This window comes from Heterodontus francisci, chromosome 20, assembly GCF_036365525.1.
Source record: "Heterodontus francisci isolate sHetFra1 chromosome 20, sHetFra1.hap1, whole genome shotgun sequence".
In the NCBI taxonomy this organism is placed as follows: Eukaryota; Metazoa; Chordata; class Chondrichthyes; order Heterodontiformes; family Heterodontidae; genus Heterodontus; species Heterodontus francisci.
Window position 1 is genome coordinate 15,399,781 of NC_090390.1, and position 16,062 is coordinate 15,415,842.

Here is a 16,062-nt window from a genome sequence, read left to right on the forward strand (position 1 = left end):
CCTCTCCTCCTCCTCTCCAACGAAAACAACCTCAAGTCCCTCAGCCTTTCCTCGTAAGACCTTCCCTCCATACCAGGCAACATCCTAGTAAATCTCCTCTGCACCCTTTCCAAAGCTTCCACATCCTTCCTATAATGCAGTGACCAGAACTGCACGCAATACTCCAGGTGCGGCCTCACCAGAGTTTTGTACAGCTGCAGCATGACCTCGTGGCTCCGAAACTCGATCCCCCTACTTATAAAAGCTAACACACCATATGCCTTCTTAACAGCCCTATTAACCTGGGTAGCAACTTTCAGGGATTTATGTACCTGGACACCAAGATCTCTCTGCTCATCTACACTACCAAGAATCTTCCCATTAGCCCAGTACTCTGCATTCCTGTTACTCCTTCCAAAGTGAATCACCTCACACTTTTCTGCATTAAACTCCATTTGCCATCTCTCAGCCCAGCTCTGCAGCCTATCTATGTCCCTCTGTACCCTACAACATCCTTCGGCACTATCCACAACTCCACCGACCTTCGTGTCATCCGCAAATTTACTAACCCACCCTTCTACACCCTCATCCAGGTCATTTATAGAAATGACAAACAGCAGTGGCCCCAAAACAGATCCTTGCGGTACACCACTAGAAACTAAACTCCAGGATGATCATTTGCCATCAACCACCACCCTCTGTCTTCTTTCAGCTAGCCAATTTCTGATCCAAAGCTCTAAATCACCTTCAACCCCATACTACCGTATTTTCTGCAATAGCCTACTGTGGGGAACCTTATCAAATGCCTTACTGAAATCCATATACACCACATCCACTGCTTTACCCTCATCCACCTGTTTGGTCACCTTCTCGAAAAACTCAATAAGGTTTGTGAGGCACGACCTACCCTTCACAAAACCGTGCTGACTATCGCTAATGAACTTATTCTTTTCAAGATGATTATAAATCCTATCTCTTATAACCTTTTCCAACATTTTACCCACAACCGAAGTAAGGCTCACAGGTCTATAATTACCAGGGCTGTCTCTACTCCCCTTCTTGAACAAGGGGACAACATTTGCTATCCTCCAGTCTTCCGGCACTATTCCTGTCGACAATGATGACATAAAGATCAAGGACAAAGGCTCTGCAATCTCCTCCCTGGCTTCCCAGAGAATCCTAGGATAAATCCCATCTGGCCCAGGGGACTTATATATTTTCACACTTTCCAAAATTGCTAACACCTCCTCCTTGTGAACCTCAATCCCATCTAGCCTAGTAGTCTGGATCTCAGTATTCTCCTCGACAACATATTCTTTCTCTACTGTAAATACTGACGAAAAATATTCATTTAACGCTTCCCCTATCTCCTCTGATTCCACACACAACTTCCCACTACTATCCTTGATTGGCCCTAATCTAACTCTAGTCATTCTTTTATTCCTGATATACCTATAGAAAGCCTTAGGGTTTTTCTTGATCCTATCCGCCAATGACTTCTCGTGTCCTCTCCTTGCTCTTCTTAGCTCTCCCTTTCGATCCTTCCTGGCTAGCTTGTAACTCTTAAGCGCCCTAATTGAGCCTTCACGTCTCATCCTAACATAAGCCTTCTTCTTCCTCTTGACAAGCGCTTCAACTTCTTTAGTAAACCACGGCTCCCGCACTCGACAACTTCCTCCCTGCCTCACAGGTACATACTTATCAAGGACACGCAGTAGCTGCTCCTTGAATAAGCTCCACATTTCGATTGTGCCCATCCCCTGCAGTTTCCTTCCCCATCCTACGCATCCTAAATCTTGCCTAATCGCATCATAATTTCCTTTCCCCCAGCTATAATTCTTGCCCTGCAGTATATACCTGTCCATTGAAAGATTTTGTACCAGAATGAAATGGTAAACCTAAGTTGTTTCTGTACAGTTGCTGCCCGAATTGCTGAGTCTTTCCAGTATTATCTGTTTTTATTTCATATTTCCGGCATCCTCAATACATTACCAATGATAAATAAATGCTGAGATATTGGAAATACTCAGCAGGTCTGGCAGCATCTGTGGAGAGAGAAAGAGTTAACGTTTCAGATCGGTGACCTTTCATCAGAACCAGCATCCGCAGTATTTTGCTTTTATAGTAGCCTAGATATTGGCCACCTGGTGAGGGTGGTTTGCACTGTTCAACTCCCACCTGACTGCAGCAAGTATTTTTTGGTTATGAGGGTATAACCCTAACTTGTTTTATTTGTCAAATGAACAGCTGCCTTGTGGGCGTCTCGGGAGAGACCACGGCTAAGGGAGTAAGTAGGCGGTCATGTGTCACCTTTGGCATGTTTCCGGCAGTTCCTGCAGCCATACCGGTGCCAAACGTCGTGCTCTGCACTCCTTTGGACCCCACCAGAAAGGCCGAGAGGGGGGTTTTGACGCTTGGGCAACTCTCAACCTCCATACATTCGCCCAGGCATGCGCCATGGAGAGGTCACTCCATAGTTGCCTCACAGCGACTGACACCACTGACCACCTCTAGGCGCTTACCCATTGTCTCTCGAGACAAGGAGGCCAAAGAAAGAAGATATTGGCTTGACTAAACATTCATCAATAAGTTCATCATTGCATAAAAACCAGACTCCTTTAAGAATACAATTTGAAATAAAACAAGTTATTATGGTGCAGTTCAGCCTCTTATACCATCGGCAGGCGGAACCTTCATTATTGACAGCTCCTACTCATCCCAATCGAGCTTGTCGAGAGGAGCCGGGCAAAATATATCGTTTACATAGTTTAGTTACTCAGTTACACTTAGAAAACCTGAATGTGACCTCAATTACCAGTGTTGGAGGAACTCAGAAAAGCACAAAAAAGTAAAATGCAAGTTAATAGAAATTTGTGGAGAAGGATGATTCTACAGTAAAGCTGAAATCATTTACTACGTTCCAGCCCGAGAGAGGGCAGTGGTGTTTAGCGGTTGCGCGGGGTTTCTTCCCACACATCTAACCGGAGTCTGTAGATCGAAGACTATTTAAACAGCGCCCCACACAGCATCTAAACGCAGTCCCTTCTAACGCAGCATCCCACTCTGAGTAGTTTCTGTGAACATAAGAGGTGACATTTTATAAGGTCCCAATCCTAAAGTGCACCAGGTGAGGAGCCTGAGACGTGTGTGTGTGTGTATTCCAGGTAAGAGATACTTACTAAAGGTCTAATCGTACTAAGACTGATATGATCCCGCGCCGTTTGTGTTATCAGAATCTCAGGTTAATAATTGGCACCTCAGTATTATCGGCACCAGGAGCAAGGCTGAGTGTTATAAACAGTAACCACACTGTAACAAAGGATTTCTACCAACTCAGCTTACCTTCCCCACTCAATGCCTGCACACAAGGGGTGGAAAGTCTAATAATTCGCAGTAGCGCCAGAGTCTCTGATGTAGAATCTGCTGTAGTTAAATCAGGGTCTCTCACCGAATTGAACTACAATTAACTGGTATTAATGTTGATTTCCCCCCCACAGATGTTCCTATCAGTCGGTGCTGTCTACGTTCCACTTTCGCACCGTCGTGTGCCTATTTTAAAGTGATAGCCATGTTCTGCAACCTTCGAGCCTCCTGTTTTTGCAAGTAGGATAACTTTGGACAGAAGCGACAAGACTCCCTGCCATGGCAGATGGTCCCATTCTCCGATATGGTAATTACTCCCTTCCCTTCAATGCCTCAGGCTGGAATTTGCCCGATTTTGGAAATCCCTGCCCAACCTCAGCGGCCCTCACCGGCTTTCTGGTGGCCTCTTACTGTGCCGTCATGGCTGTTGGTTTACTGGGAAACATCTGCTTAATTTGTGTGATAGCAAAGCAGAAGGAGAAAACGAATGTGACCAACATGCTCATTGCCAACCTGTCCTTCTCAGATATCATGATCTGTGTCTTCTGTCTCCCTTTTACAGTAGTCTACACCCTAATGGACTATTGGATTTTTGGCGAAGTCTTGTGTAAGATGGTCCCTTTCATCCAGTGTATGTCAGTGACAGTATCCATTCTATCCTTGGTCATGATTGCTCTGGAAAGACATCAACTCATTATAAACCCGACAGGTTGGAAACCGAGTGTCCCCCAAGCATATAGGACAGTAGTGCTCATCTGGATGCTAGCCTGTTTCATTTCCTTGCCCTTTGTGGCTTTTCATGTTCTAACAGACGAACCTTTCAGGGACCTTCCTGTCTCCATCGCGCCACTGGCTAACGAAGATATCTGCACGGAGTCATGGCCATCCAGGGAGCAGAAACTGGTATACACGACATGGCTCCTAGCCTTTCAATACTGTGCGCCCCTTGCTTTCATTGCAGTCTGTTACGGCAGAATATACAGGAGACTAAAGACAAGGAAGGAGTTGTTAGACAGAGCAGGTGAGGATAACCGCAGACTGACAAACAGCAGAAGGATAACCCTGATGCTTGGCTTCCTGGTTATCGGATTTGGCCTCTGCTGGTTACCGTTAAATGTATTCAATGCCATTGCAGACTGGGATCTGGACGCAGTGATGCATTGTCACCACAATCTCATCTTTTCCCTATGCCACCTGGCAGGAATGGCTTCCACTTGTATCAACCCTATCGTCTACGGCTTCCTGAACAATAACTTCAAAAAAGAGCTGCGGGCCATCATTGTGCACTGTAGATGGAGCAGACAGGAAGATGGAGAACACTTCCCATTGTCTACCATGAATACAGAGCTTTCCAAGACCTCCCTGCGACTGAGCTGCAGGAATAACGTGGCGGCGTAGTTAGGAACTGAACATCATCCGCTTAAATATGCGAAGAGAAAAGCAATGCCCGCTCACAAAGAAAGCTTGCAGAGTTTGGAATTTTACTGATAAACTTTGTATTTATTATGGCTTTGTTTTATTCAGTGATAGATCTTGTGTAGCTTCTTTCTTTTAAAAGTATCGATATATGGTCAGTAAAATGATGCATCACTCCCTCATCGCCGATTATATTTGAACAGAAATTAGACGTCACTGTCCAGTTTTAGATTATCTCCCAACATAAATTAGACACAAAATCTAAAACTCGAGAGTATCATAAAATAAACCCAATGCAACGTTGGGTTATTTGATTTTGTAGTTAGAATCATTTAGTAGATAAGTTCCATTGACTGAAATGTGGCTCCATTTCAGCAGAGATTATTTGCCATCTAGTCCCTATCATGTTAGCTTTGCTGCTTTCTGTATGAAACACCTTGCCTTCTATACAATAGAAACACGTGGGAAATATACAACAGTAATTTCTTGGTGAGAATTAACTAAATGAGGAGTGGGTAACTCTCACTGTGTGGTATCATATTGCAGTCTATCAATATTACTCCATTAATTATAAAATGGCTCGCTGTACTTTGTATCATTTTCATTTGTGAAGTTGAGGAAATACTTAAAACCACGGCTGTTTTTTTAAAGGAACCTAGTAGACGGCTTAGTGTATTTAAACATAACAGTTGTCTCACAGAAACAACTTCTTTGGCGAGAACAGAATCTTAGACATTCGGCCCATCGGACCCATGTCGCTGCGAGCTGCCCAACTCCCCTAACGATGCACATTGTCTGGAGAAAGTTGTCCACCATTCATTTGAGAAATGATCTTTAAACAGTAATAAAGCTGAGTGTTTTGGGTAACCTACCTTTTGATCCTTCGATCCTCAGTTCCAACAAGGAACTTCTGACCGAGTTCACCTCCTGGTGAAATCAGCTTCACTCTGCCTTTTGTTTTTTTTTTGCGGGGTTGTAAAAATCATTGCATGTTGTTTTGGGACAAACGCAGCCCACCAGCTCTTCAGATGCAAAACGGAATTCAGCTGAAATTGTTTTGTCTTATGGGAAAGAGCTCTCTCGTCCCACGTTAGCTACATCGATCCAACAATTCTGCACGGGATCTGGTTCAGCACAAATATCCTCTCCGACTCCGAAAACAACACAGCTTGCATTAACGTAGCGCCTTTAACAAAACGACCCAAGGTACTTCAGAGGAGTGAAATAAGGCAAAAAAAAAATCCCAAAATGACAACGAACCGATAAAAGCAAAATACTTCAGATGCTGGAAATCTGAATGAGTTCTGATGAAAGTTCACTGACCTGAAACGTTAACTCTGCTTCTCTCTCCACAGATGCTGCCTGACCTGCTGAGTATTTCCAGCATTTTCTGTTTTTATTACAGCTTGGTTAAAGAGGTTTTAAGAAGCATCTTCGAGGAGAGGGAGACAGAGAGGGAATTCCAGAGCTGAGGGCCTTGGCAGCTGAAGGCACAGCAACCAATGATGGAGTGAAGGAAGTGGGGAATGCACAGGGCCCAGAGCTGGAGTAAGGCAGGTACTTGGAAGGGTTGTAGGGCAGAAGGAGATCAGAGATAGGGAGGGGTGAGATCCTGGAGGGAATTGAAGGCACGGATCAGAGTTTTAATATCAAGGCATTGCTTTACCAGGAGCCAATGTAGGTCAGTGAGCACAGGGTGATAGGTGAATGGGATGGGCAGCAGAGTCACTTCTGAATTCTTCCAGAAAGGATTGAGTTGCTGCTTGGATGTCATTTATACTCCCATAACAGGCAAGGGGTTACTTTTGCACTATGGACTGTTCGGAGGCTAATATTCTCAAAGCAGGAGCACTGATTAAGATGTTTGTACCTCATTAACATCTGTGGGTTAAGTGGAGCTTCTTGTAAAGCAGTTCTATAGTCTGTTAAAAATGCCATATGGTATGTAGTCCCAGGGGAGCCCAATTATAAACTGAAGGGTAAATCCAATTCCTAAGATGGGACAGGTTGCAACTTACAACTGTGAAGGATGTGTTTGTTAGTTTCTGCTGTATTGGTTGACACCCTTTCATCTATGAGAGATGATAGACATGCAGCAAACAATCCATTTATATGGGGTGTCTTCTCTTGGTACACCTTTGTTGGTGGCTGTGAAGGCCAATCCTTGAGAGGCAGGTTCTGCCACAAGTGCTGCACGTGAAGCTGCCAAGTGATGCTGTGAGTTGTTGTTTTTGATGTTGGCACCTGTTGCCAAGCTACTGTAACCACTGGTCATCGTGGTAGTGCACACCAGCCCACAGCATGTGTCGCCATTTCCCTCTTTCACCAGCTAGTGACTCCCAGGTGTGATAGTCAACATTTAGGTCCTTCATGTCTCCCTTGTGAGCATCCTTGAAGGGGAACTTTGGATGTTCCACTAGTTGTCTAGCCCTGGCTACCTCACCATACAGAGTGTCCTTGCGTATGCAACCGTCTTCCATCCTGTGGACATGTCCGATCCACTGAAGCTGCCTCTGTTTGATTATTGCCCACACAGTTGGGTGCTCAGTCTTTGAGAGGACTGCCACATTTGTGATTTTGTCCTGCCAGGATATACCCATAATGCACTGCAGACAGTGAAGATGGAAATTATTGAGCTTCTTTTCCTGGTAGCTGTAAGTCACCCATATTTCACAGCCATACAGCAAGGTGCTGAGAACACAGGCCTTATAAACCATCAGCTTGGCCCTAAAGGTCAGCGTTTTTTTAATCATTCCTGGGATGTGGGCTTCACTGGCCAGGCCAGCATTTATTGACCATCCCTAATTACCCTTGAGAAGGTGGTGGTGAGCTGCCTTCTTGAACCGCTGCAGTCCATTTGGGGTAGGTAGACCCACAGTGCTGTTAGGAAGGGCGTTCCAGGATTTTGACCCAGCGACAGTGAAGGAACGGCGATATAGTTCCAAGTCAGGATGGTGTGTGACTTGGAGGGGAACTTGCAGGTGGTAGTGTTCCCATGTATTTGCTTCCCTTGTCCTTCTAGTTGGTAGAGGTTGCGGGTTTGGAAGGTGCTGTCTAAGGAGCCTTGGTGCATTGCTGCAGTGCATCTTGTAGATGGTACACACTGCTGCTACTGTGCATCGGTGGTGGAGGGAGTGAATGTTTGTGGATGGGGTGCCAAGCAAGCGGGCTGCTTTGTCCTGGATGGTGTCGAGCTTCTTGAGTGTTGTTGGAGCTGTACCCATCCAGGCAAGTGGAGAGTATTCCATCACACTCCTGACTTGTGCCTTGTAGATGGTGGACAGGCTTTGGGGAGTCAGGAGGTGAGTTACTCGCCTCAGGAGTCCTAGCCTCTGACCTGCTCTTGTAGCCACATTATTTATATGGCTACTCCAGTTCAGTTTCTGGTCAATGGTAGCCCCTAGGATGTTGATAGTGGGGGATTCAGTGATGGTAATGCCGTTGAATGTCACGGGGAGATGGTTAGATTCTCTCTTGTTGGAGATGGTCATTGCCTGGCACTTTTGTGGCGCGAATGTTACTTCCCACTTATCAGCCCAAGCCTGGATATTGTTCAGGTCTTGCTGCATTTCTACACGGACTGCTTCAGTATCTGAGGAGTCATGAATGGTGCTGAACATTGTGCAATCATCAGCGAACATCCCCACTTCTGACCTTATGATTGAAGGAAGGTCATTGATGAAGCAGCTGAAGATGGTTGGGCCCAGGACACTACCCTGAGGAACTCCTGCAGTGATGTCCTGGAGCTGAGATGATTGACCTCCAACAACCACAACCATCTTCCTTTGTGCTAGGTATGAGTCCAGCCAGCGGAGGGTTTTCCCCCTGATTCCCATTGACCTCAGTTTTGCCAGGGCTCCTTGATGCCATACCCGGTCAAATGCTGCCTTGATGTCAAGGGCAGTCACTCTCACCTCACCTCTTGAGTTCAGCTCTTTTGTCCATGTTTGAACCAAGGCTGTGATGAGGTCAGGAGCTGAGTGGCCCTGGCGGAACCCAAACTGAGTGTCACTGAGCAGGTTATTGCTAAGCAAGTGCCGCTTGATGGCACTGTTGATGACACCTTCCATCACTTTACTGATGATTGAGAGTAGGCTGATGGGGCGGTAATTGGCCGGGTTGGACTTGTCCTGCTTTTTGTGTACAGGACATACCTGGGCAATTTTCCACAATGTCAGGTAGATGCCAGTGTTGTAGCTGTACTAGGACAGCTTGGCTAAGGGCGTGGCAAGTTCTGGAGCACAGATGTTCAGTACTATTGCTGGAATATTGTCAGGGCCCATAGCTTTTGCAGTATCCAGTGCCTTCAGTCATTTCTTGATATCACGCGGAGTGAATTGAATTGGCTGAAGTCTGGCATCTGTGATGCTGGGGCTTCAGGAGGAGGCCGAGATGGATCATCAACTTGGTGTTATCCCATGCACATTTTGCAAGTTGGTCAAAGGTGGTAGCTGCTTTCCCTATGTGTGTATCGAACTCTGCATCAAGTGGACCCAAGGTAGCAGAATTTCCTAACCACTTCCAGTGGGGTATTATTTAGTGTGATCAGGGGTGGAGATGCAACACCTTGAAACATGACCATGGTTTTCTTGATGCTTATAATCAAGGAGAACAAGTTACAGGCTTGGGAGAGACAGTCCATTAGTCTTTGTAGCTGAGATTCCGTGTAAGCGACTAGCACAGCATTATCAGCGTAGAGGAGTTATCTGATCAGGACGCGATGTGTTTTTGTCTTCGTTTTCAGCCTTGATAGATTGTTAAGCTTGCCGTGTGACCTAGTGTGCAAATAGACTCCTTCCATATCTGCAGTGAAGGCGAAGGTCAGCAGCATGGAGAAGATGCCAAACAGAGTTGGGGCTAGGACACAACCCTGTTTCACTCCATTCTTTACTCCAAAACTGTTGGAAGTTGAGCCATCGAACTGTACAGTGCAGTGCATGTTATCATGGAAGGGGAGGATGAGACTGAGGTGCTTCAGTGGACAGCAAATTTTTTCAAAATCTTGTAGAGCCCTGCTCTGCTGATGGTGTCAAATGCCTTAGTGAGATCTATGAAAGTAAGGTAAAGGGGTATACTCTGTTCCCTACACTTGTAGCTGTCGTATGGAGAAGATCATATCCACAGTAGATCTGCCAGCATGGAAGCCACACTGTGCTTCCGGGTACACTTGGTCTGTGATAAATGGAGTTTTTTAAGTATGACCATAGCAAAGGCCTTCCCTGTGACACTAAGGAGTGAGATGCCCCTGTAGTTGTTGCAGTCTGCTTTGTTGTTAAGAAAACATGCTGTGCTGAATGAGGACTTTTAATTCTTTGTTTGGAAACCTACATTAAACTTTTAAAAAGGAAAGCTGCAATCCTACATTTTAACTTTTAAAAAGATGGCCACCGCAATTTGCATTGAAAAACCTCACATTCCAGGACACCGAAGTGGAGACACATGTCTAAAGAGCTCTCATCCGGGACAATGGCTTGAACAGTTGAGTAAATTTTCCAATATCACCCTCATTAGCAGGACATTCAAAGCCTTCTTGGAACATTCACTAGTGGACGGGGTAAACATTGGAACAATACAACCTCAGAGAAATTTGGGATTCTTATTCTTGAAGTGATTCTTGAATCCTTGTTCACTGCTTTCCAATTGTAAGGCAAAGAAACCAGCACAAACAGGCTTTCTTAGGTTTAAAGAAGAAAAGTTGAAATTATTAAACTTGAACTCTAATTCGGTTAACACCTACAGACACACAATGCACCCACACTATCTTGTATATACACATGCAAATAGGGACAGATAAGAGCAGAAAAAAAATAAAGTGGAAACGTTTGAGGCAATATCTGAAGAGTTGTTGTTACGGTTCTTCGAACTCACTGTAGAGTCTTTGATTATAGGTAGATCTTGCTTTTTGTTGGGGCCCAGTATTCTTCTTAAACCTTGTTTGCTGTAGGAGATTTTTCTCTCTACGGGTTCATGTGTCTTCCGTGGATTTAGAGGCTTGTGAGAAAGAAATGGGAGGAGACAGGAGAGAGATCTCAGTCCAGGTGGAAAACAGACACTCTGATCTCCAACTCTCTGTGGCCAGTTCAAAAGAAAACCCTGGAACAGCCAGGTAGTCATGTGACCAGCTGGCCTAACCAGTCCTGGCTCTTGTGGATTGTATCCTCCTTAGCAAGCCCTGGAATGTGCTTCCTCACCTTCGGTGTCTGTTAGTACGTAAATGTTTTTTTCCAGTCACGGCTGATCTGTTTATCAAGTCATTTCCTCGCTCCAACAACAGTTAAAAATCAGTGTTCATGACAAAATTGATATACCTCATTCTTGGCAGGTAGGGGCCTAGCATGACAGTAACCTCATTCTTGGTTAAACTCAAGAAAACCTGTCTGATTGATTCTTTTTCTGATCATAGCACATAAAGATTAAACACTCACTGTGTTGATAAACTCATCCACTGTTTAAAAAGGAATAAACCCTGCTGCGGTGAAACAAGGAGAGGGACAAGAGGGGAGCCTTTCGACGCCTTCTCACCTGATCGTAAGTGTGATGATTTTGGCATCACCCATCTCCTGTGGAACAGAGTCTACTTTCCAGCAGAGAAGGAGAAGGTCAGAAAGGTGTGGCAATAGATGAACCCATTTTCCTGTATTCTACCTATCCATGGAGTGGCTATACATTCCCCAACCAATGTAGTACTGTCAGAGTTCCCATGGCAGTAACTGAAAAGTGAGAGCAGCTAATCCTGGCTAATGTTTTACCCTCACACAAACACAAATCTTCTGGTCACTCATCTCACAGGCTATTGTTGGTTCTTGTTGTGCATGAATCACTATCTACATTACAACAATGGCTGCACTTTGAAATTACTCATTGGATGTGAAGCATTTAGGATATCCTGAGAGATGTGATAATGCTCATTCCAGAACTTATAGTTTTAGACTAAAGCTTATGCTAAGTCTACTATAGATCAAAGCATGCATAGCCTGGGGAGGGGGCCCTGATCCTCCCAGTGAGTGAGGCTGTGTGAAAATGTAATACAGTAGGAGTGCATTTTGATCAGCCAGATGTTTGTGGCAGATCAAAGTAAAAGAAAGACTCCATTGGTAACACTCTCACCTCACAGCTAGAAGGTTGTGGGTTCAAGTCCACTGCAGAAACTTGAGCACAGAAATCTGGGATGACACTCCAAAGTGGTACGAGGGAGTGCTGCACTGTCAGAGGTGCCAGCTTTTGGATGAGACATTACACTGAGACCCTGTCTGCCCTCTTGGGTAATTGTAAAAGATCACATGGCAGTATTTTGAAGAAGAGCAGGGGAGTTATTCTTGGTGTCTTGGCCAATGTTTATCCCTCAATCAACATCACAAAAACAGAATATCTGGTCATTATCACATTGCTGTTTCTGGGAGCTTTCTGTACACAAATTGGTTGCCGTGTTTCCTGCATTACACTTCAAAAAATAATTCATTGGCTGTAATATGCTTTGGGATGTCCTCAGGTGGTGAAAGTCTCTATATAAATTAAACTTTTTTTCAGATTGTTTAATTTGTTTCTAAATTACTCTAATTAAACTGGGAATATATTTTGCTATGAGTATTCCAACTTATTATCCTAGCACTGTTTACATCACATGTACATAGCAAAGGCTGAACTGAGACACCTACCCACCCATGGGGTAGTCATTATATAAAATGATCAAACTTCCCGAGCCTATACCCTACCTACCCAAGGGCAGGTCAGAAGATTGGACAGAATATAAAAAACAGCAAAGAATGACTAAAAGATTGATAAGGAAGGTAAAATTAGAATACGAGAGAAAGCTAGCTAGAACATAAAGACAGATAGTAAGGGTTTCTATAGATATTTTAAAAAGATGAGTTCATAAAGTGAGCGTTGGTCCTATAGAAAGTAAGTCTGGGGAACTAATAATGGATAATAAGGAGATGGCAGATGAATTGAACAGATATTTTGCATCAGTCTTCACTATAGAGGATACAAGTAACATCCCAGTATTAGCTGTAAGTCAGGAAATGGAAGGGAGGGAGGAATTCCAGGGAAATGGTACTGAACAAATTGTTGAAGCTCTGGGCTGACAAGTCCCCGGGTCCTGATGGACTTCATCCTAGGGTGTTAAAAGAAGTGGCTGGTGAGATAGTTGATGCGTTACTTTTAATTTTCCAAAATTCCCGAGATTTGGGGAAGGTTCCATTAGATTGGAAAATAGTGAATGGAACTCCTTTATTCAAAAAGGGAGGGAGACAGAAAGCAGAAAACTACAGGCCAGTTAGCTTAACATTCTGTCTTAGGGAAAATGTTAGAAGCTATTATTAAAGACGTTATAGCAAGGCATTTAGAAAAATTCAAGATTATCAGGCAGAGTCAACATGCTTTTGTGAAAGGGAAATCATGTTTAACCAATTTATTGGAGTTCTTTGAGGGAGTTACACGTGCTGTGGATGAAGGGGAACCGGTGGATGTATTGTACTTAGATTTCCAGAAGGCACTTGATAAGGTGCCACATCAAAGGTTATTGCAGAAAATAACAGCTAATGGCTAGCTAACAGGAAACAGAGAGTAGGCATAAATGGGCAATTTCCTGGTTGGCAAGATGTAACGAGTGATGTGCCACAGGGATCTGTGCTGGAGCCTCAACTTTTTACAATTTATATAAATGACCTAGATGAAGGGACCGAAGGTATGGTTGCTAAATTTGCTGATGACACAAAGATAGGTAGGAAAGTAACCTGTGAAGAGGATATAAGTGGGCTACAAAGGGATATAGATAGGTTAAGTGAGTGGGCAAAGACTTGGCAAATGGAGTATAATGTGGGAAAGTGTGAAATTGTCCACTTTGGCTGGAAGAATAAAAAGAAGGATATTCTCTAAATGGTGAGAGATTGCAGAGGGATCTGGATGTCCTAGTGCATGAATCACAAAAGGTCAGTATGCAGGTACAGCATGTAATTAGGAAAGCTAATGGAATGTTATTGTTTATCGCGACGGAATTGAATACAAAAGTAGGGAAGTTATGCTTCAGCCATACAGGGCATTGGTGAGACCACATCTGAAGTGCTGTGTACACTATTGGTCTCCTTATTTAAGGAAGGATGAAAATGCGTTGGAGGCAGTACAGAGAAGGTTTAAGAACATAGAACATAGAACAGTACAGCACAGTACAGGCCCTTCGGCCCATGATGTTGTGCCAAATCTTTAACCTACTCTAAGATCAACTAACTACCTACCCTTCATTCTACTATCATCCATGTACCTATCCAAGAGTCGCTTAAATGTCCCTAATGTATCTGCTTCTACTACCACCGCTGGCAGCGCATTCCACGCACCCACCACTCTCTGTGTAAAGAACCTACCTCTGACATCTCCCTGAAACCTTCCTCCAATCACCTTAAAATTATGCCCCCTGGTGATAGCCCTTTCCACCCTGGGAAAAAGTCTCTGACTATCCACTCTATCTATGCCTCTCATCATCTTGTACCCCTCTATCAAGTCACTTCTCATCCTTCTTCGCTCCAATGAGAAAAGCCCTAGCTCCCTCAATCTTTCTTCGTCGGACATACCCTCCAGTCCAGGCAGCATCCTGGTAAATCTCCTCTGCACCCTCTCTAAAGCTTCCACATCCTTCCTATAATGAGGCGACCAGAACTGAACACAATATTCCAAGTGTGGTCGAACCAGGGCCTTATAGAGCTGTAGCATAACCTCGCGGCTCTTAAACTCAATCCCCCTGTTAATGAAAGCCAACACACCATACGCCTTCTTAACAACCCTATCAACTTGGGTGGCAACTTTGAGCGATCTATGGACATGGACCCCAAGATCCCTCTGTTCCTCCACACTACCAAGAATCCTGTCTTTAAGCCTGTATTCCGCATTCAAATTCGACTTTCCAAAATGAATCACTTCACACTTTTCCAGGTTGAACTCCATCTGCCACTTCTCAGCCCAGCTCTGCATCCTGTCAATGTCCCGTTGCAACCTAGAACGGCCTTCCACACTATCCACAACTTCAGCAACCTTCGTGTCATCGGCAAACTTGCTATCCCAGCCTTCCACTTCCTCATCCAAGTCATTTATAAAAATCACAAAGAGCAGAGGTCCCAGAACAGATCCTTGTGGAACACCACTGGTCACCGAGCTCCATGCTGAATACTTTCCATCTACTACCACCCTCTGACTTCTATGGGCCATCCAATTTTGTATCCAGACAGCCAACTTTCCCTGAATCCCATGCCTCCTTACTTTCTGAATGAGCCTACCATGGGGAACCTTATCAAACGCCTTGCTAAAATCCATATACACCACATCCACTGCTCTTCCTTCATCAATGTGTTTTGTCACATCTTCAAAGAATTCAATAAGGCTTGTGAGGCATGACCTGCCCCTCACAAAGCCATGCTGACTGTCTCTAATCAAACCATGCTTTTCCAAATAATCATAAATCCTGTCTCTCAGAATCCTCTCCAATAATTTGCCCACTACCAACGTAAGACTGACTGGTCTATAATTCCCAGGGTTATCCCTATTCCCTTTCTTGAACAAGGGAACAACATTTGCCACCCTCCAATCATCCGGTACTACTCCAGTGGACAGCAAAGATCATCGCCAAAGGCGCAGCAATCTCTTCCCTCGCTTCCCGTAATATCCTTCGGTATATCCCGTCTGGCCCCGGGGACTTATCTGTCCTCATATCATTCAAAATTTCCAGCACATCCTCCCTCTTAACCTCAACCTGTTTGAGCATATCAGCCTGTTCCACGCTGTCCTCACAAACGACCAGGTCCCTCTCACTAGTGAATACTGAAGCAAAGTATTCATTTAGGACCTCCCCTACCTCCTCCGACACCAGGCACAAGTTCCCTCCACTATCCCTGATCGGCCCTACCCTTACTTTGGCCATCCTCTTGTTCCTCACATAAGTGTAGAACGCCTTGGGATTTTCCTTAATCCTACCCGTCAAGACTTTTTCATGTCCCCTTTTAGCTCTCCTAAGTCTATTCTTCAGTTCCTTCCTGGCTACCTCTAGAGCCCTGTCTGATCCTTGCTTCCTCAACCTTAGGTAAGCTTCCTTCTTCCTCTTGACTAGCTGTTCCACATCTCTTGTCATCCAAGGTTCCTTCACCCTACCATCCCTTCCTTGCCTCATCGGGACAAACCTATCCAGCAGTCGCAGCAAGTGCTCCATAAACAACCTCCACATTTCTGTCGTGCATTTCCCTGAGAACATCTGTTCCCAATTTATGCTCCCCAGTTCCTGCCTAATAGCATTGTAATTCCCCCTCCCCCAATTAAATATTT

At 44.6% G+C, this 16,062-nt stretch overlaps 1 protein-coding gene across 1 annotated transcript; it reads left to right on the forward strand.

Annotated features, from left to right (window-relative positions):
• Positions 1–3,009: 3,009 nt before the first annotated feature.
• LOC137380504 (neuropeptide Y receptor type 4-2-like) lies at positions 3,010–8,444 on the forward strand. The gene is made up of 2 exons (XM_068052408.1): positions 3,010–3,143; positions 3,477–8,444. The coding sequence occupies exon 2, from the start codon at positions 3,622–3,624 to the stop codon at positions 4,738–4,740; it is 1,119 nt and encodes a 372-aa protein (XP_067908509.1). The 5' UTR covers positions 3,010–3,143; positions 3,477–3,621; the 3' UTR covers positions 4,741–8,444.
• The last annotated feature ends 7,618 nt before the right edge of the window (positions 8,445–16,062 follow it).